Source organism: Gopherus flavomarginatus, chromosome 10 (genome assembly GCF_025201925.1).
Source record: "Gopherus flavomarginatus isolate rGopFla2 chromosome 10, rGopFla2.mat.asm, whole genome shotgun sequence".
Lineage (NCBI taxonomy): Eukaryota > Metazoa > Chordata > Testudines > Testudinidae > Gopherus > Gopherus flavomarginatus.
The window spans coordinates 61,447,134-61,472,302 of NC_066626.1; the positions used below are offsets into that span (position 1 = coordinate 61,447,134).

Consider the following 25,169-nt stretch of genomic DNA (forward strand, 5'->3'; position numbering starts at 1 on the left):
CTCCGCCCGGATACGTGAACGGACTAAGGACCGGAAACAAGCCCCACAGTCACAGGAGTCTCCATTGGCCAACCTCCTTTCCCTGGTTACATAGCCATTTTAGCCAGGGTGAGGAGGATGTTGACCAGGATGTCCCGCAACTTTGTGGGGCCACGAATAGGGAGTGCATAGAGAAGGAGATGAGGGGAAAAGTGCAGTCAGAAACGTAACAGTATATTGGTGAGGAGCCAGTGTAGGGGCTGCAACCTGGCGCACTCTAAGTAAATGTGCACCAGGGTCTCCCTCACGCCGCAGAAGGGGCAGGTGTCTGGGACAGGGGAGGCCAATCTTGTAGTAAGGGAGAAACTTCTTTTTCAAACTCCAAAAGGTAACTAGCATGAGGCCCCCAAGCCCAGCCCTACTCTAGTCGAAAGAGGGACGGGGACAGCTTTTCTTCTCAGCACAGAATGGCAGCCTGGATCAAGGCTGGCTCCAGCTTTTTTGCTGCCCAAACGGGGGTGGGAAGGGGAAAAAAATAAGGGGAATGAAAGACCCACTGCCGAATTGCAGCCGAAGACCTGGACTTGCCGCCCTAATAACGGATGGAGTGCCGCCCCTTTCTGTTGGCCGCCCCAGGCACCTGCTTCCTTCGCTGATGCCTGGAGCCAGCCCTGGCCTGGATAGAGGGAGGGGTTAAAGCCCTCAGTGGTGGGTACACAGGAGCCATTAGGCTTATGCTTTATCCTGTCATTCATCCAATCAACCCCCTCAAGCCCACAAGAAGGCTGAGTGCAGGGCCGGCTTTATGAACTGCAGGGCCTGATTCGAATACTCGGCGGCAGTCCGGGGCTTCAGTGGCACTTCGGCGGCGAGGGGTCTGCTCTGGGTCTTTCGCGGCACTGATGGACCCCCTGCTGCCAAAATGCTGCCGAAGACCCAGAGCAGACCCTGTGCCGCTGAAGACCTGGAGCGGACTGCCGCCGGGTGAGTAAAAAAATTAACAAATTAAAAAGGCTCCTAAGGCATGAGGCCCTCTTAGACGTAGATGTGGGACCTGATTCCGGGGAATCAGCCTAAAGCCGGCTCTGGCTGAGCGCTCAGAAGAAGGGAAGCAACCCTAAAGGAGCCACAGGTTTTTTTTCCCTGATGTCTGAGGTATTATTCAAAAGAATACTAGGCCCAAATACGATGCATGCAAGCAGATCATTAAGTCTGTATGTTGTCCAGTGAAGTCAGTGGAGCTCTCACTGGGCAAAGGGGTTTGTCAGCGCAGATCAGATTACAGAGTATAAATTAGTATTAAAAGAAGTGCCTGCAAAATATAATTTAATTAAAAATTTTGGCAAATATCCATATTTTATTTTTTGCTTGGAATGATTTGTCTCAAAAATGATTTTTTGCTTGGAATGAAGGCCTCGGTGCTACTGTTGGGTAATTAATAATAATAATAGCAAAACACTAACAAGTAGAACTAGCCTGCAAATACTCCCAATTTTTAAATAAATTCATTTCTTTTCTGTATTTTTTTCAGTATACAATGCCAGTAGCCCCCTTTTCTAATACAGGAGTGCCATATGATATATTTGTTTAGACTTTTTCAATCTTACTCTGACACTGTTTTCAAAGCAACACTGTTTAGTGTGTGCTGTGACTGAGTTTGCTTCTTTAATCTTCATTTAAATAGAAAGTTACGATCCTGTCAGTCTTTAGAACATAAAGGATCCCATGGTATTTTTGCAGGACTAAGGATTTACATACAATGAACTATTTTAATTCCTCATGCAGTCCTTATTATATTGTTTAGAAATTGAACTGACCTTAATTTTATTTAAAAAAATAAAGTCCTGTACATGTCTTTCTGCTATTATAGGACTCTGACACCTGAGGCAAAGAAATTATTATAAGATTTTCCTCTCCTTTGTAGTATTTTGTCACCATGTTTGAAAAAATATAGACATTTCCTTCTAAAATAGTTTAATACTATTTTATAGAAAAAGACAAACACACATTTGAATATGTGTGAAGCCCTAAATCTCAGATTATTTGCCTCTTTCTATTAGAGAAAACAATGACACAATCCTGGCTTGCAAAATGTACAACTTTCTATAGGAGTTCTGACAAATATGAGAATTAAATTTTTCATAACTGTATTTCCCAAACTTCATTTTATTTTTTCTTTAAGTTCTGATCCTGCAATCTGCTCCACCTGGGAGCACCTTATAATGTCAGAGCCATAATTGTCGCCATGAAATTATAATAGATGCATTACAACTCAGAGTTATAAAAATGTATTCAGTTATTTAAGATTCTTAATTCTAACCCAATAGTTTTGAAACTATGCTGTTTATTTCTGTGAAACACTTAAAAGTGTGATTCAGTGGAGTTATATTCCATGATGTCTCGGTCCTCCAATAGCCACAAAACTTGCTTTAGACAAATCCTCTCATGAATATCAGCTAGTATAATGTGTATAGATGTACAGTTTAAATGGCTGATGTCAGTAAGCAACTTGTCAATCAGCTAAAGAAGAGAAGCAGTGCTAAAAAATATCCTTTCTGCTATATTCCAAGACTGCAGAACCAACCAGAATGAACAGAATTTATGCCATTCATTACATAATAAGATTGTACTTATCCTTGGCAGAGTCCGGAACAGCCATGTTTTAGAACTCCATTCAAGACTGTTTTTTTCAGCAGCAGCTCTCCCCTACAAGCTTTGCTTCGGACCCCAGGGCTATACTTCTGTGATGGATTTACTGCAGGCATGTCCCCTTGTGGCTCATTGTAGCATAACAAAACTCTCTTCTCTCTAGTACGCTTGCTATTGGTTGCTCTGGCTGCTCAGTGGCCTCTCTTTCCATAATTCAGCTCTCTGACCAGGTCACAATTTAGACCTACCCTTTTCGGGGTAACAAAGTCCAACAAATAAAAGTTCAGATGTCCTTACAAAAAGGTCTTTGGCCCTAACTCTGGGCTCTGTGTTCTTCAAACCCTTCTCTCAGAGCTCTCCACTATCCTTATTCCCTTCTTGGGCCTCATGCCACCTCAGCAGTGGGTGGTCAGGGAATCACGCCTCCCACTCTATTTTTGGATTACAGCCCAGGGCTTTGTAGTAAGCAGGCAAGGTTTGTCTGTTCTGACCTGCCCCCGCTACCTCCCTGGGCTTCTTCTTGCCATAGCCTTCTACCAGGCCTTCTCCTCACAACCTCTCCAGGCTCACCCTCTTCTCAGACTTGCATGGTTCTCCCCTGAAATCCCTCATTAAATTGCAAACCAAAAGTATAAACATAAACTGAATTCCATCCTCTTCAGACTTGGCCTTTACATGCCTCTTAAGTTCCATTTGTTGTTCTTCCTCTGAACACCTTCCACAGTGCTCTCCCTGTAGTCTGGATCCTGCCCTTTTATCAGGTCTTACCACTGGAGTCTGCTCCACTCCCTGTGGCTGCTTTGTCTTTCTCTCTCCTGGCCCCCATCGGACATCTCTACTCAGGAGAGGGTCTCCCAGGATAGAGTCCGACCCCTATCATAGTTGGCTAATATCAAACCATCTTCCTCCAGCCCTTTAGAATTACAACCAGTATCATTTTGTTTACTTCAATACCAGTAGCTCCATCCTTTGAATAATATTGTTGATTTTGATGATCCACATCTTAGCACATGCTAGTGCCCTTAGCAAGTACAATGGTAATAGCCTCAATCAGAAGTTCAAAAAAAATTTGTTGAAATTGCTCTTCCACGTGACACGGTATTATGAAACCAACCTGCTGATGGACATTACCAACTGGAGAAACCTTTCTATGTTACTAAATATTTTTGAGTATTCAACCCACAGTTTGTACACTTGTACCCAGACAATTGTAAGTGATTCTGTAGCTCAGTATTATAACCAGGCAAACACACATCATATAAATGTGCAGAATCATAGAAATGTAGGTCTGGAAGGGACCTTGAGAAGTCAAGTCCAGCCCTCCACACTGAAGCAGGACCAACTAACCTAGACCATGCCTGATGGATGTTTGTCCAACCTGTTCTTAAAAACTTGTAGAGCCAGGGATTCCACAACCTATCTTGAAAGCCACATCCTAACTATCCTGATAGTTAGAAAGCTTTTCCCTTGCTGCAGATTAAGTCCATTACTTCTTGTCCTACCTTCAGTGGACATGGAGAACAATTAATCATAGTTCTATTGTCCTCTTTATAACAGCCCTTAACATGCTTGAAGACTGTTATCAGGTCCCTCCCTTTCCCCTTTTCTGAAGATTAAGCCAGCCCAGTTTTTTCCATAGGTCAGGTTTTCTAAATCCTTCTAAATCTTTGATCATTTTGTTGCCTTCCTCCTTTGTATTTCAAAGGTATGAATTTATTTGTATTTAAGTAATTAAAAAAGTTTTACAAGATTTATGTTATAAAATAATGGATCTGTTAACGAACAGAAAAAATATGTGACTGTCTACTGTAAAAGGTAAATTTCATAATTACGACTTTAAAATTTGCTCCTTCTAGTGTCCTGAATTCAAAAGACCCAGAGATATTGCTGTTGACTGGATTGCTGGAAATATTTACTGGACTGATCATTCTAGAATGCATTGGTTCAGTTATTATACAACTCACTGGACAAGTTTAAGATACTCCATCAATGTAGGACAGTTGAATGGACCAAACTGTACAAGGTTGCTTACAAATACGGCAGGAGAACCATATGCAATTGCTGTAAATCCTAAAAAGGGGTACGTTGTTTCTGTTGCATTTTATTGTGTTGTATTCTATTTTATAAATAACAGACATACAAGAAGTTTGAGCAAAGCTTACTTACTGAATAGTAATGTCTACAAATGTATAAATTTGGTTAAGTTATTTAGCCTCTCTGCTTCAGTTTATCCATCTGCAAAATGAGGTTAATGTTCCTCATCTCTCAAGTGTTTTGTGAGACTTACAATAATATAATGTCTGTTTAATATCTCAAGATCATTCGAAAAAAAGTAAGTTTAAGATATTAACATATGCAAATTCATGGCAACAATTTTATGTTTGATATTTTTAGGATGATGTATTGGACAGTCATTGGGGACCACTCTCACATAGAAGAAGCAGCTATGGATGGTACTCTAAGAAGGATATTGGTACAGAAGAATTTACAAAGACCTACAGGTACATGGCATTTCAAATTCCCCATTAAAAGGTAGCCTTGTGTGGATTTCTTAGCTCAATTCCAATTTTGCAGTCCTAAAAAATTCTATAATATACAGATCCAGACTAACACGGCTACCCATCTCAAGCTTAACACAGTAACTTTATAAGATAATACCAAATAACTATATATATAGATAGAGGAGAATGAACAGAAAAGGGCAATTTTGAGTCATCCACCCCCTGCTGTTCAGTCCTAACTTTTGCCATTTGGAGATTTAGGGACACCAAGAGGATAGAGTTTCATCCCTGACCGTCTTGGCTAATAGCCATTAATGAACCCATACACGTGAACTTATATAATTTTTTGTACCCAGTTATACTTTTGGCCTTCTCAACATTCCCTTCACTACAGAACAAGTTGACTGTGTGTTGTGTGAAGACATACTTCCTTTTGTTTTAAACCTGCTGCCTATTAATTTCCTTGAGTGAACCCCTAGCTGTTGCTTTATGTGAAGAGGTAAATAATTCTTCACATATGCACTTTCTCCATACCATCAATGATTTTATAGGCCTCTATCATATAGTCATCTTGTTTCCAAGGTGAACAGTGCTAGTGTTTTTAATCTTTCCTCATATGGAAGCTGTTCCATATCCTTGATCATTTCTGTTGCCCTTAGCTGTACTTTTTATAAATCTAATATATCTTTTTTGAGATGAAACTACCAGAACTATACACATTATTCAAGGTGTGGGCATACCATGGATTTATATAATGCCATTATGATATTTTCTGTCTTATTATCTATCCATTTCCTAATGGTTCCTAACATTATGTTAGCTTTTTGCCTGCTGCTGCACATTAAACTGATGTTTTCAGAGAACTATCCACAATGACTGCAAGATTTCTTTCTTGAGTGGCAACAGCTAATTTAGACCCCATAATTTTGTTTGGATAGTTGGGATTATGTTTTCCAGTGTGCATTCATAGAATCACAGACCTCAGGAGGTCATCTAGTCCACCCCCTTCTCAAAGCAGAACCAATCCCCAACTAAATCATCCTAGCCAGGGCTTTGTCATGCCTGACTTTAAAAACCTCTAAGGAAGGAGATTCTACTACCTCCCTAGGTAACTCATTCCAGTGCTTCACCACCCTCTTAGTGAAAAAGTTTTTCCTAATATCCAATCTAAACCTCCCCCACTGCAACTTGAGACCATTACTCCTTGTTCTGTCATCTGCTACCACTGAGAACAGTCTAGATCCATCCTCTTTGGAACCCCCTTTCAAGTAGTTGAAAGCAGCTATCAAATCCCGCCTCATTCTTCTCTTCTGCAGTCTAAGCAATCCCAGTTCCCTCACCCTCTCCTCATAAGTCATGTGCTCCAGCCCCCTAATCATTTTTGTTGCCATCCGCTGGACTCTTTCCAATTTTTCCACATCCTTCTTGTAGTGTGAGGCCCAAAACTGGACACAGTACTCCAGATGAGGCCTCACCAATGTAGAATAGAGGGGAAAGATCGCGTCCCTTGATCTGCTGGCAATGCCCCTACTTATACAGCCCAAAATGCCGTTAGCCTTCTTGGCAACAAGGGCACACTGTTGACTCATGTCCAGCTTCTCATCCACTGTAACCCTGAGGTCCTTTTCTGCAGAACTGCTGCCTAGCCATTCGGTTCCTAGTCTGTAGCAGTGCATGGGATTCTTCCATCCTAAGTGCAGGACTCTGCATTTGTCCTTGTTGAACCTCATTAGATCTCTTTTGGCCCAATCCTCTAATTTGTCTAGGTCCCTCTGTATCCTATTCCTACCCTCCAGCATTTCTACCATTCCTCCCAGTTTAGTGTCATCTGCAAACTTGCTGAGGGTGCAGTCCACGCCATCCTCCAGATCATTAGTGAAGATATTGAACAAAACCAGCCCCAGGACCAACCCTTGGGGCAGTCTGCTTGAAACCGGCTGCAACTAGACCTGGAGCCATTTCTCACTACCCTTTGAGCCTGATGATCTATCCAGCTTTCTATCCACCTTATAGTCCATTCATCCAGCCCATATTTCTTTAACTTGCCAGCAAGAATACTGTGGGAGATCGTATCAAAAGCTTTGTTAAAATCAAGGAATAACACATCCACTGCTTTCCTGTCAGCGACAGAGCCAGTTATCTCATCACAGAAGTCAATTACTTTTCCTTTATCAACACTGAATTTCTTCTGCAGTTTTCTTGCCCACTCATCTAGTTTTCTGAGATCCCTTTGTAACTCTTCCCAGTCACCTTTGGACTTAACTATTTTGAGTACTTGTATACTGCAAAATTATCTGAAAATTTTGCCACCTCACTGTTCCCCCACTTTTGCAACCATTTATGAATATGTTGAACAGCACAGGTCCCAGTACAGATCCTTGGGGGATCCCACTGTTTACCTCTCTCCATTGTAAAAACTGACCATTTATTCCTACAATTTCTTTCATATCTTTTAAGAAGTTACTGATGCATGAGAGGACCTTCCCTCATATCCTGTAGTCCGGTTTGGCCAATGTACATGGCAGAGGGGAATTGCTGGCACATGATGGCATATATCACATTAGTAGATGTGCAGATGAATGAGCCCCTGATGGTGTGGCTGATGTTGTTGAGTCCTCTGATGGTGTCGCCAGAGTAGATACAAGGACAGACTAGGCAACAGGGTTTGGTTCCTGGGTTTGTGTTTCTGTGGTGTAGTTGCCGGTAAGTATTTGCCTCAGGTTGAGGGGCTGTCTGTAAGTGAGGACTGGCCTGTGAGAGTGAGGGATCATTTTTCAGGGTAGGTTGTAGATAGCTGATGATATTCTGGAGAGGTTTTAGCTGAGGCCTGTATGTGATGGCCAGTGGTGTTCTGTTAATGTGATATATGCCATCATATGCCAGCAATGCCCCTCTGCCATGTACATAAGCCAAACCAGACAGTCTCTACGTAAAAGAATAAATGGACACAAATCAGACATTAGAAATAGTAACATAGAAAAGCCAGTAGGAGAACACTTCAATCTCCCTGGACAGTCAATAACAGATTTAAAAGTAGCCATACTTCAACAAAAAAACTTCACTCTGAGACTTCAAAGAGAAACTGCAGAGCTACAATTCATTTGCAAACTTAACACCATTAATCTGGGCTTGAATAGGGGCTGGAAGTGGTTGGGTCACTACAAAAGCAATTTTCCCTCTCTTGGTATTGACACCTCCTCATCAGTTATTGGGAGTGGGCCACATCCACCCTGACTGAATTCGCCTTGCCAACACTGGTTCTCCACTTGTAAGGTAACTCTCTTCTTTTCACATGTCACTATATATATTCCTGTATCTGTAATTGTCATTCAATGCATCCGAAGAAATGGGTTTTTTACCCACAGAAGCTTATGTCCAAATAAATCTGTTAGTCTTTAAGGTACCACCAGATTCCTCATTGTTTTAGCAGCTTGACCGTCCGGTGGCCCAAATGACTGTTTAGCAGGCTTCTTATCTCTGATGCACTTAAAATAAAATTGCTGTTAGTTTTTGTGTTGTTAACTAGTTGCTCTTCAAATTCTTTCTTGGCCTGCCTTCTTACACTTTTACACTTGACTTTCCAGAGTTTATATTCCTTTCTATTTCCCTCACTGGGATTTGGGTTCCAATTATTAAAGGATGTCTCTTTGCCTGTACAGACTCTTTTACTCTGCTGTTTAGTCATGTTGGCATTCTTTTGGTTCTTTTACTGGTTTTTTTTTTTAATTTGGGGTATTCATTTAGTTTGAGCCTCTATTATTGTGTTTTTAAAAGGTCTGTATATCGTTTGCAGATATTTTACCCTTGTGACTGTTCCTTTTAATTTCTGTTTAACTAGCTTCCTCATTTTTGAAGTTAAATCTACTGCAACGGGTTTCTTTGGCAATTTCCTCCCAGAAGGATGTTGTATTTAATTACACTATTGTCACTATTACCAAGCAGATCAGTTATATTCACCTCTCGGACAAAATCCTGTACTCCACTTAGGACTAAATCAAGACAAGCTACTCGAAGAAGCAGTCATTTATTGTGTCTAGAAATTTTGTGTCTGCATCCCTTTCTAAGATGACATATAACCAGTCAATATGAGGATTGTTGAAATCCCTCATAACTGTTGTGTTTACTGCCTTTGTAGCTTTTCTAATCTCCCTGAGGCATTTCACAATCGCCATCACCCTCCTGGTCAGGTGATCAGCAGTATATTAGTACTGCTATACTCTTATTTTTCAAATGTGGAATTTCTATCCATAGAGATTTTATAGTACAGTTTGATTCATTTAATATTTTTACTTTATTTGACTCTGTTTTTTTTCACATTTAGTTCCACTCCCCCACCAGCATGACCTATGGTCATTTCTATGTATTTAGTACCCTGGTATTACCAGGCCCCATTGATTATCCTCATTCCACCAACTTTTGGTGGTGCCTTTTATATCAATATCCTTATTTAATGCCAAGCAATCTAGTTCACCCATCTTAGTATTTAGACATCTAGCATTTGTATATAAGCACTTGTACATTTTGTCTATATTCAGTTGCTTGCCTTTATGCGTTATATTTAAATGGGAGTCACTTATGTTTGCTCCTTACTAGCTCCCACCTATACTTTACCAACTTTTTTCCTATACTCTTTACTAGGATATAGAGTTCCCCTTTCATAAATTCATTCATAAGGGTTGACTTGGTGTGAACGGTGTACTTTTCCACACCTGTCGGCTTTTTTTGAGTCCTTAGTTTAAAAAATCCTCTACAAACTTTTTAATGTCACATGCTAGCAGTCTGGTTCTATTTTGCTTTAGACAGAGCCCATCCTTCCTGTATAGGGTTGTACTTTCCCCAAAGGTTCCCCAGTTCCTAATAAACGTTTAAGCCTCCTCCCTACACCATTGTCTCATCCATCCATTGAGACACTGCAGTTCTGCCTATCTTTCTGGCCCTGCATGTGGAACTGGAAGCATTTCAGAAAATACTACCAGGAAGGTTCTGGACGTTAATCTCTTACCTAGTAGCCTACATTTGGTCTCCAGGACCTGTCTCCTCCTTTTCCTATGTCATTTGTTCCACAAACCCAACTCTTCCTCTGTACTGCACATAAGTCTGTCTAAATATTTCATGAGATCTGCAACCTTCGTACCTGGCAGACAATTTATCATGCAGTTCTCCTGGTCATCACAAACCCAGTTATCTATATTTCTAATAAACAAATACCCCATGTTCCTAATAACTGGGGTTCCCTCCCTAGGAGGGGTATCTTCAGTGCAAGAGGGTACCATGATGTCATCTAGAAGGAAGGAATCTATTGGATTGCTTCCCTCCACTCCAGTTTTGTTTCCTTCCCTGTGACTTTTATCCTCCTCAACACACTGATGAATCAGAGTTGGGGTGGGATCACTCTACTGTGTCCCTGAAAGTCTCCTCTAAGTACCTATCTGTGTCCCTTAGCTCCTCCAGTTCAGCTACTCTTGCCTTGAAACCATACTGTGTCTGATGAGCTGCTTGCACCGCATACTCACAAATATCACCCACATGCAAGGTGGATAATCGTACATGCTGCATTTAGTGCAATAAATTGGATAGCCCCCACTCTGCTACTGGACTTTTGTGTGTGTTATTCTTATTCTTGCAGGTGTTTTGTGGGGGTAGGTGGGGAGAGAAGGGGGTTATTGATATAAGTTTAGTGTCTGTTTGTTAGCTGTATCTGCCTCTTGCCCTTGCTAAACTGTCTCATAAAACTCCCGTTTGTTGCTCCTGTTCTCCCTTAGTTAGCCCTCCCATTTATCAAGGGATCATAACAGGGTTAGGGATCAAAGGATAGCAGGCTGGAGCCTCATTAGTAAGCTCTCAGCCTAGCCTAGTAGGCCACGTGGCTCGGCACTCAGTCCTTAAAAAAGCCGCAAAACGATCTTCAAGCAAGCAAGCACACAACAAATCTATCTATAAATCAGATCTAAAAAAATGTATATGTAGCCTTACAGTCTATTATAGTTCGCACTGTTTGCAGAGACAATCTGTTCCACAGTGCGTTTAATTAAGAAACTCTTGGTACATTTCCCAGACCCAAAGAAGAGCTCTGTGTAGCTCGAAAGCTTGCCTCTTTCACCAACAGAAGTTGGCCCAGTAAAAGTTATTATCTGACCCATCTCAGTCTATCTGTAGTTAGTTTCATGAATACTGTGTTAAACTTTAAAATCCATTTATTTTAATAAACATACAAAAAAGAGAGATGTTAAAATGACAACTTAATGTATTGTTCTCCAGGTATTTAACAGAAAAACTATAAGCTTAACAAGAAAAGTAACAATCAAGATCATCTGAGTTATGCAGTGTTAAGGCTACGTACAGAAAGCTCAAAATAGAAAATGCCAAAATACAGAATGAAATGAACATAATTAAATAACAAAATACACTTCTATACCTCCCTTAGTCTGTTCAAGCCCCCTCCTCCCTCATTTCTCAATGTTTAGACTGAAACAAGTTACTGTTAATCTATTATAAATCATCTTTATATCATGGTCTACTGATCTGAACAATGCAGGTGCTGTTTTATGTCTGACTTGACCACAAACAGGACTGCAAAAGATCCTCTTTTCATAATATTTACTTCTAGCTATATTAGGTTTAGAAAAATTTCAGATAAGCATTTAACCAGACTTCAGAATCCTTAAAGGGCTCAGGAAAGTGAAAATTAACACATGAAGCTTCTTGCTTTTTGTTGCAAAAATTAGTCCATTCTTCCATAGCTTACTGATAAAAAATAAAATTCCCTAGGGTTGTGCAATTTTTAAAAAAATATATTTTTATATATTTTCAACATATTTAATTTTTTACTGTTTCTGTTTTCTCAGCCTGCTAAAAATAGGCCTTTCTTTTCCTATGGATTCTATCTTTCTTCTCAAGTAAGGCTTTTCTGTTCCTGATTAGAGAAAATGTGAGACTTTATTGAAAATACATGTCCTACTGCTCCTAAATTTATTCCCAAATATGACTTTCCAATTCCAGATAAGAGTGAGCATGAGACTGGATATTGGCACTCACATGGTGTCGCCATATCTTTAAATATAAAATATACAAAATAATGACTCCTTTCACTTTATGCTAACTTCAGAAATTTACTTCTGAAAGACAAAATGAGTATATATTATGCGTTTGTTAAAATTTTAATTTAAAAATTTATTTTATTGAAAGCTTTTAGAATAAATCCAAGCTAGAGACTGACGACTATTTCTACAATTCCAGACTCTAAATATCATTTATCATAAGGCTTTTATGTATTATCTATTACAAGAAATTATTCTGTTCAGCTGTACATTCACAAAGCTAGTGTGGGCTCTGATTTTATTTTTGAGTTCATTTCAACTGAATTTTGTATGCCCAGCCTTCAGGCTTTTTTTTTTTTTAAAACACATACCTATTTCATGATTATACAGAATAAAACTTCATCCAACTTCCTCTTCCCATTAGTAGTTGATTAATTTACTATTTTAACAATGTTTTTGTTGCTATGTATAACTTTGATTTACACTTGTTATATGAATAGGGGGAAAACAGTTTCTTCCATTCTTATAGAACTGCAACCTTAACAGCAGAGCATTAGTTCACTTTTAGGCAGACAGAAGCTTTTAACAGAACACAAAATAGTAAATATAATAATTAGTAGAGCATTGTCTGCTTGATTTAACTATAAAGTCGTTGCCTAGAGGCTGGTTAGGTATAATGTATCTCTGTTTTATTTTGGATATCTGAATATCATTGTTTAAATACTTAGTCTATATAAACTAAAACAAAGAAACATAACATTTCTGTTTTAATTCTTATAATATGTAAAGTACTGGTATTATGCAAATCTGATGTCAAAAGAAAATACTTCCGTATGGCAGGATACATAGATTTGCAAAATCACCCTGAACATGAACACTCTGATCCTACAATTCACTGTGCACATCTGAGCACACTCACGCCTGTATGGAGCTCTACTGTAGTCAGTTGGGCTCCATGAAGGCACTGAATCAGGGCCTATATGTATAGGAAATAAAAGAGATGTGGTATCTTTCCACCTGACTGAGTTTGGGTGTTGAAAAGGAAATAACCAGTGGGAAGGAAATTAAAGAAATTAAAAGGAACTGGTTCACTCAGCCTGAATTTAAGGATTGAGCAGAAACCTTACTTATCTATTCTCTTCAGATTCCTACATTGCACTCATCTATGTAGAACTGGAATGCCTTCCAGGAAATGAGGGACGGGGAAGTCTATAATCTACAAAAAGCTATGGTATATTTTATACTGTTATATTTTTATACTTGATTGTAAATGTAAGCACTCTCTTTTTTTGGCAGGTCTTGTGGTTGATCAGTTCAGTCAGCGTTTGTTCTGGGCTGATTTTGAATTATCTGTTATTGGCAGTGTTCTTTTTGATGGCTCTGATTCAGTAGTATCTGTGAGCAGTAAACAAGGTATGCAGCGTTTTTCTATGACACATACTTTGAAAGAACTGTTAATTCAACAGAAATTATCTCAATATTGGTGGTATTTCCATCTAGCAATACAGTGAATATTAGTTCTGTTGCCATTAGAGATTATTGTAGTGCAGTGAATTTGTAAAGCTCCAATCCCAGCATTGACTAAGTGCAGGGACACCTTGTTAGAGTTTATAGGCGCTCCATATGGCTACAGATGTGGGCCTGCATCCAGACTACTGCAGCCTAGATGAGTAATTCACAGTATGCTGAATAAGTCAAGCTAGAGCTTTCAGCTGTTAGGATTTCTGTGCAATAGAATGCAATGTAGAGTAATTGTAGACCATTTAGCAAAATAATGGAAAAGCTGATGTGGAAATCAGACAATAAAAAATTAAAGCATGGGAATATAATTAATGTTAAGCAACAGAAAATAGGCTAATAAAGGTAACTGCATATATGTAATATATCTTTGCATTCTGATTTTAAAAAAACCTATAATTACACAACATCAATAAAACACATATTCAATGGATTAAGAACTGATTGACAGAGCTCAAAAAGTAGTTGTGAGTGGTGAATCATCATGGAATCAGTGTGTTTCTAGTGAGGTTCCACAAGGTTCATCAGTTCTAAATATATTGATATAAATATTTATATCAATGATATGGAAATGGATGAAGTTTGCAGATGACACAAAGATTGGCAGAGTGGTAAATAATGATATGGAAGTCATACCAAGTGAGCCAGATGCTTCTGTATGATGGACCCATTCAAACAAAATATGTTTTAATACAACCAACTGTAAGGTCAAAGTCTAGGAGCAAAGAATGCTGACCATATCTCCAGCATGGGGTCTATGTCCTGGAAGGCAGTGATTCTGAAAATAATTTAAGCATCATAGTGGAAAGACAACTCAATGTGAGCTCCCAATGTAATGTTGTGGCACAAAGGGCTAATTTGTGGCTGCATCAACAGGGGAGTAGTGAGTTCGAATAGGGACATGATTTTTCTTCTGTATACAGCTTTGGAGAGACCAGTACTGGATGGCTATATCCAGTTCTAGTGTCCACATTTGAAAAAGAATATTAAAAAATTAAAAAGGGTGCAGAAAGATACCTAAAAAGGTATTCTGGGGCTGGAAAAAAAAGGCCTTATGCTGAGAGATTGAAGAAGCTCAGTCTGTTTAACTTATCAAAAAGAAGATCAAGTTGTGACTTGATTAGGGAGTATAAGTAATTTAATGAGGACAAAATGCCAAGTACTAAAGACAGTGCTTAATTTGTGCCAGGGCTTGCCAAGGCTAAACCCCAGCACCTCTAGCCTTGGCAGCTTATAGGTCTGGCACCTCCACCGCTAATTGCATCCGTTATGATTGTTAAAAAATTGCTTGATCCCTGGCACCTCTTTCATTACAAATTAAGCACTAACTAAAAGGCTCTTCAGTGGAGAAAGGCATAGCAGGAACCAATGGCTGGAAGCCAAACAAATTCAAATTAAAACTAAGTCACAGATTTTTAACAATGAGTATGTTCAGCCATTGGAACCAACTACTAGGGGAATTGGTGGATTCTGTATGGTGATGAGTAACTCCTGTGGTAGGCTCCAGCCAATCCACAAGCTAGGAATTGGTCATGTGACTCTCAAACCAGGTACATAAATCCCATAGGAGAAACAGCAGCTAAATCTGCTTAATGTAATTCCAGGACTTGGAACTCTCTCCTGCCTGACAATAGTAACAGACTTCCGAGGCCTTAGTCTGCTCCAACCTTGCCCTAATCCTGTTCCTAGTCCTGCCCTGCTCTTACCACCGCCCTCATAGACTCATAGACTTAAAGTCAGAAGGGACCATTATGATCATTTAGTCTGATCTCCTGCACAATGCAAGCCACAGAATCTCACCCACCCACTCCTGTAACAAACCCCTAACCTATGTCTGAGTTATTGAAGTCCTCAAATCATGGTTTAAAGACCTCAAGGTGCAGAGAATCCTCCAGCAAGTGATGCATGCCCCACTCTGCAGAGGAAGGCGAAAAACCTCCAGGGTCTCTGCCAATCTTCCCCAGAGGAAAATTCCTTCCCGACCCCAAATATGGCGATCAGTTAAACCCTGAGCATGTGGGCAAGACTCGCCAGTCAGCACCCAGGAAAGAGTTATCTGCAGTAACTCAGATCCCACCCCATCTAACATCCCATCACAGACCACTGGGCATATTTACCTGCTAATAATCAAAGATCAATTAATTGCCAAAATTAGGCTATCCCATCATGCCATCCCCTCCATAAAGTTATCAAGCTTAATCTTAAAGCCAGATATGTCTTTTGCCCCCACTACTGCCCTTGGAAGGCTGTTCGTCCTGCTCCACTCTTGCTCCAACCCCACCTAAACACCTAATTTCAGCTCCGACCACTAGGCATGACCATCTCCATCCAAGTTTCTGACAGATTCTCTATCTCTTGAGGTCTTCAAAACAGGACAAGATGCCTTTCTAGAAAATATTCTTTATTCAAACGCACATTACTGGGCACATTACAGGGACAACTGGGTGAAATTCTATGCCCTGTATTTTATAATATGTCAGCCTACATCATCTAATGGTGCATTCTAGCTTGAAATGTATGAATCTGTAGTTAAACTTGGAGGTTTTGGCATCCTCAAGTTGTATCAATTTACTGCAGCTACAGATTAAATTAAAGATAGTATAAATAAATAAAAAGGAATATATCTGACAAGAAAATGTTAAAACAATAGAAAAGACTACTGGAGAAATTCTTTATCAGATAAGTTTTACCCTTGCACACATTGTCAAGCATACACATTTTTAATTTCACCTATTTCTGTAAGATACCATTAGAGTATTTCAGATATGTATGATTGCATTATCCAGAACTATAGGTCTTCTGAGAATTTTCATGACTAGACTGGTCTAACTCACATTTAGGGGAAAATTTTTTTTTTACCAAACTACAAAATGTAGTTTCCATATAATATGACTTAGCTAGTTTCTTCCAATTTAAAAGTTAGGTGGTTCTTGTTGATGTTGTCAGGACTGTTTGTATGTTAGGCTCAGCCTTCACTTAAAACTTATACCAGCATAGCTATTTGGGTCAGGGGAATGAAAATACCACCTACCATCCACCCCCAGTGACAGAGCTATACCAACAAAATCCCCAGTATAGATGCAGCTAGGCAGACAGAAGAGTGCTTTTGTCAGCATAGTTAACACTGGTACATCTATCAGCATAAGCTGTGCCAGGATAAGTTCTGTAGTTTAGACATAGCCTTAGTAATAGTACCTTTTAGATTTCAACTAGAATGATTTAACTTGTTAGTACTAAAATGAAGACTATCAATATTTTAATATGACTTTTTTTCCTCCTTTCTTTCTTTAAGGGTTGCTGCATCCTCATAGAATTGACATTTTTGAAGATTACATCTATGGAGCAGGTCCTAAAACTAGTGCATTTAGAGTACAAAAATTTGGCTCGGGTTCTGTAGAATATCTGAATTTGGATGTTGATAAAACAAAAAGTGCCTTGATTTTCCATCGCTACAAGCAAATAGATTGTGAGTAAACTTAATAGTTTAAAATAGATATTTAGAAAAATAAATTAATTAAAAATTTGTAAATGTATAGTACTGAGGCTGAACATACAAAAGAACAGATTTGTTCATATTCCCATTTGTAATGAGTAATTGAGATATTTTCATGTAACAACATAAATTGTATATTATTCAATTCATGAAACCACTCCACTCAGCTTGTCTACAGATTCAGCAAAAAAGTCAACAGACCACTGGCCAAAAAATATTTCCAGTCACAATCAATAGGCTTTTTCATAATACTGATGATTCCAGCGATGAAAATATAATTTAAAAAATTATACAATGTAATTAAAGTTATTTTGACTTCTTTTTTTACCAAAATTATGAATTCCCACTGTAACATGCCAAAAATATTTTACATTTATAAGCGCCTTTCTTCCCTGAAAACTTTGCAAAACAGATCATTCTGGAAAACACTTCAGAGGAAAGCAACAATTTGCATTAAGCACTGAAAAAGGTTACCTAGGGAGGTTGTGGAGTCCCTGCCATTGGAGATTTTTAAGGACAGGTTAGGCAAACATCTGTTAGGGTGGTCTAGGTATACTTAATCATACCACAGCATAGGTGGATGGACTAGGTCACCTTTGAGGACTCTTTCAGCCCTACATTTCTATGATGGTACAATTTAACATTGCTACTTTTCAGAAAGCAAAAAGAATACTGTATCAAAATGAAACTTCACAAGAAAATTTTAGGTAGGCTGAAAATAATTTCCCAAATTGGTACAGATGATGGGCTTAAACCATAACAGCAAATCCAAGCCCCTAAGTCAGTAAATTTCAGGGAACATCAACTCCAGAGCCCAGCTCTGTAACTTTAGTCTATTTCTAATTTCCAATAGCAGAATTAAAATCAACCTGCAATTCAAACTCTGAGAAAGTTGGGTTTTGGTTCTGATTTCAGGTGCAAATTTTGTGACAAGGGTCCATTTCTACCTTTTTTGTTTCTCAGCTGTTTCTATAAGCTCAACCCAGTCCATCACCAAAACTCATTTAAACATTCAATCTTTCCTGCTAGTACCTGTTTACATTTTGAACACTTTTTATCCTAAAGGATATTAATCTACATACTATATACAGTTCTGTACCCATCGCTGACATAAAAACCCAGCAGCTTGTTAACAATGCCCAAAATAGAAACACTCTAACTCATTATAGGATACTAAATGAATAATATGGTAGTCAACTGAAACTTCAAGAGAAATTGGATTTTCACCAGAATACTTATATGAACATCCTCCTCCTACAAAAACGGAGCTGGATGTTGAGATCTGCAACTCTTGGCACTTTAGTACTTCAGGGACTGAAGGAGGGTTACTCACCTGCACTGATGGTGCTAGAACCACCAAGAAAACCTTCCTAAACAGCTTCCTGCAATGGAATTACTCCTCCCTTGAGTTGCCAGTAGAGCCTTAAGCTACAAGGGGAAGAGGTTCAATAAGGACTCACTTCCATGTAGACAACTTGCATATGGTGTCCACTCTCATAACAGAGCACATCAGGAGCAGTCTGGAGTTAGCCTGAGGTAGTATCCCAAATATTCTAAATCAGCATCTGTTCTCCTCTCTCCTCCATCCTCTCCCCCTCCCACCCCACACGAGCAACAGCAGTAGCCAGGGGGTGGACTAAAAGAGACTGGAATCATGAAGGATTGGGGGTACCAAGGAATTGGGTAGGTAAAGATATGTGGTGGTATTGGGAGGAAAAATAAAAGGGGATCTCACATACAAACTTGCTTAGAACTTCCTAGAGCCACCCTTTTTGTTTACAATGAATTGGTTAAGTTTATGTAGGGGAAAACCACAAAAAATAGCCTAAGACTAACCCTGGCAAAAGGTTCCATAAAAATTGCAGAAGCAGTGAAGGCACCAGTTTTGCATTTCATTCTAAAGCCAGCACTCCTAAGCACGTCATATAAAAACATACTGGGATATTGGTTCAGTATTTATTCAGTGGGATAATGTACTGAATTTCCAACACTACTTCCTACAGCAGCTAAATTTCAGTGGGGATTTCACAGTGTGTAAATTAGAGTAGAATTTTGCATACATGGTTCTTTATTAGTTCTGTTCCTGGAAACAATGTAACTGCAAAATTTTAACATGTTTTGTTTGTTTGTTTTTCCCCACCCTTAAACAGCACCTAATCCTTGCTTGGACTTGACATGCGAGTTTCTCTGTTTACTCAACCCTTCTGGTGCAGCTTGTGCATGTCCAGAAGGGAAATCTCTGATCAATGGAACATGCAGTGATCTGAGTCTTTCAGGTGGGTATTAGACATTGGTTAACAGATTGAACACAAGAAATAAGAATAATGATCAGTGTTTATGTCCTGGCAAAAGGCTAATAGACAAGTGTTCCAAAACACTGTGATGTTGTACAATATATTTAGTAATGAACTGGAATAGAAAGTGAATAGTAGAGTAGCAAAATTTGGAGATGACAAAAAACTATTTACGTTGCTCAAACAAAAGATTTACCAAGCCTAGATGAGGGAACAGTAAGATGGGAGATTATATTCATTGTTGACAAATGAAAGGTAATATACATTATAAAGAATAATTTGAACTACTCAAAAGCATTGCTGGATTCTCAGTTAACTGTTAATCACTCCCAAAAAAAGCCTAAAAGACCATTCGTGTGGCTAGCTCAAAGAACACCTCTGCTCAGAATCCAGCAGTGGTAAAAAAGCAATAGCATATATAAAGGAAGACATAGCAAATAAAACTGAAAACAGTGTTAGAGAATCATAGATATGTAGGGCTGGATGGAACCGTGAGATGTCAACAAGTCCAGCCCTCTGCTCTGAGGCAGGACCAAGTAAACTTAGACCATCCCTGGCAAGTGTTTATCTAACCCAGGGGTTGGCAACCTTTCAGAAGTGGTGTGCCGAGTCTTCATTTATTCACTCTGATTTAAGGTTTCGCTTGCCATTAATACATTTTAGTGTTTTTAGAAGGTCTCTTTCTATAAGTCTATAATATATAACTAAACTATTGTTGTATGTAAAGTAAATAAGGTTTCTAAAATGTTTAAGAAGCTTCATTTAAAATTAAATTAAAATGCAGAGCCCCCCAGACCAGTGGCCAGGACCCAGGCAGCGTGAGTGCCACTGAAAATCAGCTTGCTTGCCGCCTTCGGCACACGTGCCATAGGTTGCCTACCCCTGATCTAACCAGTTCTTTAAAACCTCCAGTGATGGGGATTCCACAACCTCCCTTGGAAGCGTGTTCCAGATCTTGACTAGCCTTATAGTTAGAAAGTTTCTTCCTAATAGCTAATCTAAATCTCCCATGTGGCAGATTAAGCCAAATACTTCCTGCCGTATCTCCAGCGGGCATGAAGAACAATTGATCATTGTCTTCTTTGTAACATAACTTAACATATTAGAAGACTGTTATCTAGCTTCCTCCTCAGTGTTCTTTTCTGAAGACTAAACATGCCCAGTTTTTTTAAACTTTTCCTCACAGGCCAGGTTTTCTAAACCTTTCTTATTTTTGTTGTTCTTCTGTGGACTCTCTCCAGTTTGTCCACATCTTTTCCAAGGCATGATGCCCAGAATTGGATGTGTGACCTGAGACCTCACCAATGCTGAGTACAGTGGGGATTAATTACCTCTTTTCTCTTACATACAACATTTCTGCTAGTATACTTGGGAATATCAGCCTTTTTACAACTGCATCACGCTGATAACTCATATTCAATTTGTGGTGCACTATAATCCCCAGATCCTTTTCAGCAGTGCTACCACCTAAACAGTTATTCCCCACTTTGTAGTTGTGCATTTGATTTTTCCTTACAAAATGAAGTACCTTGCACTTACCTTTATTGAATTTCCTCTTGTGGATTTCCAATCAAGTCTCCAATTTGTCAAGGCTGTTTTGAATTCTAATCTTCTCTTCCAATGTTTTTGCAGCTTCTCTCAGTTTGGTGTCATCTGCAAATATTATGAATGTACTCTCTGTTCCAGTATTCAAGTCGTTAAAAAAATTTTGAATATTAAATGATCCAGGACTGGCCCCTATGGGGTCCCACAAGCTGTGTCCTCCCAGTCTGACAGTGAACCATTGATAACTAATCTTTGAGTACAGTGTTTCAGCCAGTTGTGCACCCACTTAATAGTAATTTCATCTAGACTACAAAAAAGTGGATTTGCTTATATGGTAATTCCTGTGTTCCTGTTAGATTCTAGGAAAAGAAAGTATGTCACTTGTAAAATTATTGTTTATCCATTGAATATGAGTTATTTATAAAACATTATCTGCCCATGAATGCAGAGAAAAAGTAGCCAAGTGTATTTATAATCTCTCCTCCCTAGTCAGAATTCCCTCTTTAAAAATTTAGAATAGAAATTGTATTCTTCTGAAGAATTGCATTTTTTGAGTAATACTGTTTTGATAACTGTTTCACAGACAAGATGAACAGTACTCTCACTGTATAGAAGAGAGTGCTAAAATATTAAAGTAAAAGTTATTCTCATGGTATATTAGGCCCAACCTGAAGAAGCAAGTATCAAAAATGGCACAAGAAACTTGTTTTCCTGAGAATTAAGCCCTGTGTTAGCACATGCAAGGAATTCAGAAGGTTGATAAAATTCGAACTTTTGAGTCCTTAACAAAATGATCAGAATCTTGAAAGCTTTTGGGATTCAGCAATCACAGATTAGGATTTACTGTGAATCTGAGAAATCAAAATATGCGAGTAGCAGAATTTTTAATATTTGTAATTCTAGTTCTGTTAATATAAAGGATCTAGAATTTGAGGGAGTTCACCAGTTACCAAATCACCCAAATAGAAATTTTGATATTAAGTCACACAATTTCAAATTTATTCTACCAAGTATTGAAAAGCCAAACTAATATAGTGATTTAGAAGTGTTTATAAAGTGAAATCAGTAAAACTATCCTATTTAACAGTGGGTTAGTTCCTGTTCAAGAAAACTACATGTACTAACAGTAAGGGTAAAACAACAGCACACAGGCTACAGTATATATCTAACTAATTCATCTCTTTGTTTAGATAGAGTACAAGGCATGTAAAATAGGTCATAGCCATGCAGCTACATTAGTGTTATCTCTTATATTTACTACATTATGCTATATGGTTGGTATAAAAAATATGTGCTTAAATACTGTTGCCGCTGGGTAAGATGTGGTCCATGTTGTAGCCGTACAACAGCTCATTTTGTCTTGTTGGATGGGAACTGATATAGCCAAATACATTGTAAAATGTTTGTTTATACTCTGTATGCATTCTTACCTACACTATATACATGAGTCCTGTTACTGTTAAACCAAAATGGACCAAACCACACATAGACAACCCCAGAGCAGTCATCCTGAACAACCACTAAAAACTGCTATCTTCATTGCTCCTCCAGGCATCATACTGTTTTCCAAGTTGACACAATATGTTCTACTTCGGGCTACCTCTCATTCTTAAGTCAGGAGCCAGAAAAGCAGCAGCAGAATCGTGCTGGGCAGATCCAATAGTGCTCAGCTGATTCATTTCAATATTTCTAAAAGATAAACATAGAAGGACTTAACATTATATTTAATATTGAAATTTAAGTATTGACAAATTACCTTAACGGAATTTTATTCTTCCTTTGGTGTCTGGGAGTAACCTGCATCTGTAGTTTCAGTAATTAACCCAACTTAACTGAACAACTGAGAGAATATACTTTACTGAACAACTGAGCTGCTAGGAAAGATATTGTCATGGGACAAATATTTGAAGTCTGAGTTGTGTTTCCACAAATCTATTTGGGCTGTCTACAGCATAATGGTTTTAGATAGATATGGAGAAGTGCCCTGTTCACTGAATTTTCACTAACTGGAGACTTTTGAGGGATCAGTTGCTTCAAATAACTGCCCACAGTTGCACTATCTATAATTTCTTTATAAATTGCTGAGTAACTGTTTCTTTGTACTCTGATTTCAATTTAGGTTCTCTAGTTTTGGATATTTTTTTGAGTGTTTTCTTTTGCCCATTTAAGGTGGCAGCTTAAATTGCATCTGAAATACACAGAACGTAACTAAGGATTCCCATATGTATATCTGTGATCTGTTTTGATATGGCTAAAATACTCTGAAGTAGCTTTTGAAATCTGTTTTTTTCATGGCTGAAAAGGTCTTCATCTGGCACTTCTAGTTAGGCTGCTTGGGACTCTGGGTCTTTGTTGTCTTAATCCTGAGAGATGTCCTGACCAGACCAGGCCAGAGAGAATGACCCAGATGATATTGCCATCTGCTGGCTCCAGATGAATCCCTAATACCCCCTGAGGTGAAACAAGATTGAAGTTTTAACAAGAGCAACAATACCAGCTCCAGGCCATCTCAATAAAATTCTTTACCTCTTCCCCTTCCCCCCTCCCAAAAAAAAATGGTTATCACTGTCTGATACCACTTAAGAGACTGTCAAACAAGGTGGTTGTTTTTTTCTTTCCAAAACTGTCTCCAGCTAAAATGAATAACAGTCATTCTCTTTCTCTCTCTTTCTCTGGTCCAATAAATATTTAGTATTTATTCACAGTGGATCAGTCATTGGGCCAGAGAGAGCATGTGAAAATGATTCAGTAGCCCAGTAGTTAAGACATCCACCTGGGAGGTGGGAGACTCAGGGTCCAGTCCCCCTGCTCCAATCTCTATTTCTCTAAAGTGAACACCTTAAACAGGAGAGTCTGAGGGACCCCTACATGAGACTATCCATAGGTCATTGGTTAGAACATTCCCCTGAAAGATAGGCCACCTGTGTTCAAATACCTTCATCCTATCAGGCAGAGAGAAGAATTGAATCTGAGTCTCCCACATCCCAAACTACTGGGCTAAAAGTTATAATGTGGGAGGCAGCACCACCAGCATGAGCAGAGTTTGAATGGGACCTGATCCAGTAGGTGGCTTCTGCACGTACCAGATAGGGCCTACACTTGACTTACGCAGCCGAATACCTATCTTCTCCTGGTTCATAAATTGCTCTGGGACTTAGGTGGGAAATAGGTATCCAGACACCTGGGATTGAGGCAGCAGTGAGCATGCTCAGAGATGGAAACATAGGTGCTGAGAGAACTTTTACCTTGAACACATGGGTGGCAACCGACTGTAGGCACCTAGAGAGTTCAACGGGATTTCTGTGGATTGCACTGGAGCCCAAAACTGGGACTTAGACACCTACATCTGAGACTTAGACTTAGGTGCCTGAGTACTTGGGTTGATCAGGGACCGTTAATTTATACAACTGAATAGTTAACCACATGACTGAATTACTTATTATTACCATTTTGGTGGTGTTCTTAATATATACACTATTAGAAGTCAGGTATACTAACTACATTAAATTGGTATGGTAATTGTTTTTAGTGATGTAGCGAACTTTCCAGTTATCTGAATTCATAGTAATTACATGTATCAAAAAGCATAACCACACTGTGATGTTTAAGTATAGCATAATTCCAATGATACTACTATCCAGTCTGACTGTTGGTTTATTGTACAGCACTTAGATGATTATTATCAGGTGTAATATGAACATGCAGGAAAGGAGCTAATGAAGTTTCAGTAATTTAATGGACTACCAAAAACACAAGTTCACCATAGTAAAAATGGGCTGGTTATCTACAGCCATCAATGCACCTAAAGCAATGTGAATTATTCTATTTGTTTATGGGGAATGAATGTTTCAAGACCTCCTTCTGGCTGAGAAGTGCTGGCTGAGTCTGTATGGTTACTCTAAACAAATGACACTCCCTCATTTCAGCTGATCAGACCTCATTTCTACAAGCTTTTGTATGGCTAATGTGAAGTACTCTACTGTTTTGTCCTCGAGATTGTGGCTTTGCACAATTTGTGTTTGTTTTCATTCATTTCACCCCAGAAATTGTCAAAAAAGATGTTATTACTCAAGCTGTGCCTCATTGGGTTTTGTTTTTTTCATGAAATTCTACATAGCAGTTATTAGCATTGATATGTCATAATAGCATGGAT

At 38.9% G+C, this 25,169-nt stretch overlaps 1 protein-coding gene across 5 annotated transcripts in view; it reads left to right on the plus strand.

Moving 5' to 3' along the window:
- LRP1B (LDL receptor related protein 1B) overlaps positions 1–25,169 on the plus strand; it is a 1,302,041-nt gene that overhangs the window by 1,200,684 nt on the left and 76,188 nt on the right. For all 5 annotated transcript variants that reach the window (XM_050969143.1, XM_050969139.1, XM_050969140.1 and 2 more), the window contains 5 exons: positions 4,485–4,708; positions 5,023–5,129; positions 13,463–13,579; positions 16,977–17,150; positions 19,328–19,453. In XM_050969143.1, the coding sequence (XP_050825100.1) occupies positions 4,485–4,708; positions 5,023–5,129; positions 13,463–13,579; positions 16,977–17,150; positions 19,328–19,453 (748 nt within the window). The remainder of the gene's footprint in view (positions 1–4,484; positions 4,709–5,022; positions 5,130–13,462; positions 13,580–16,976; positions 17,151–19,327; positions 19,454–25,169) is intronic.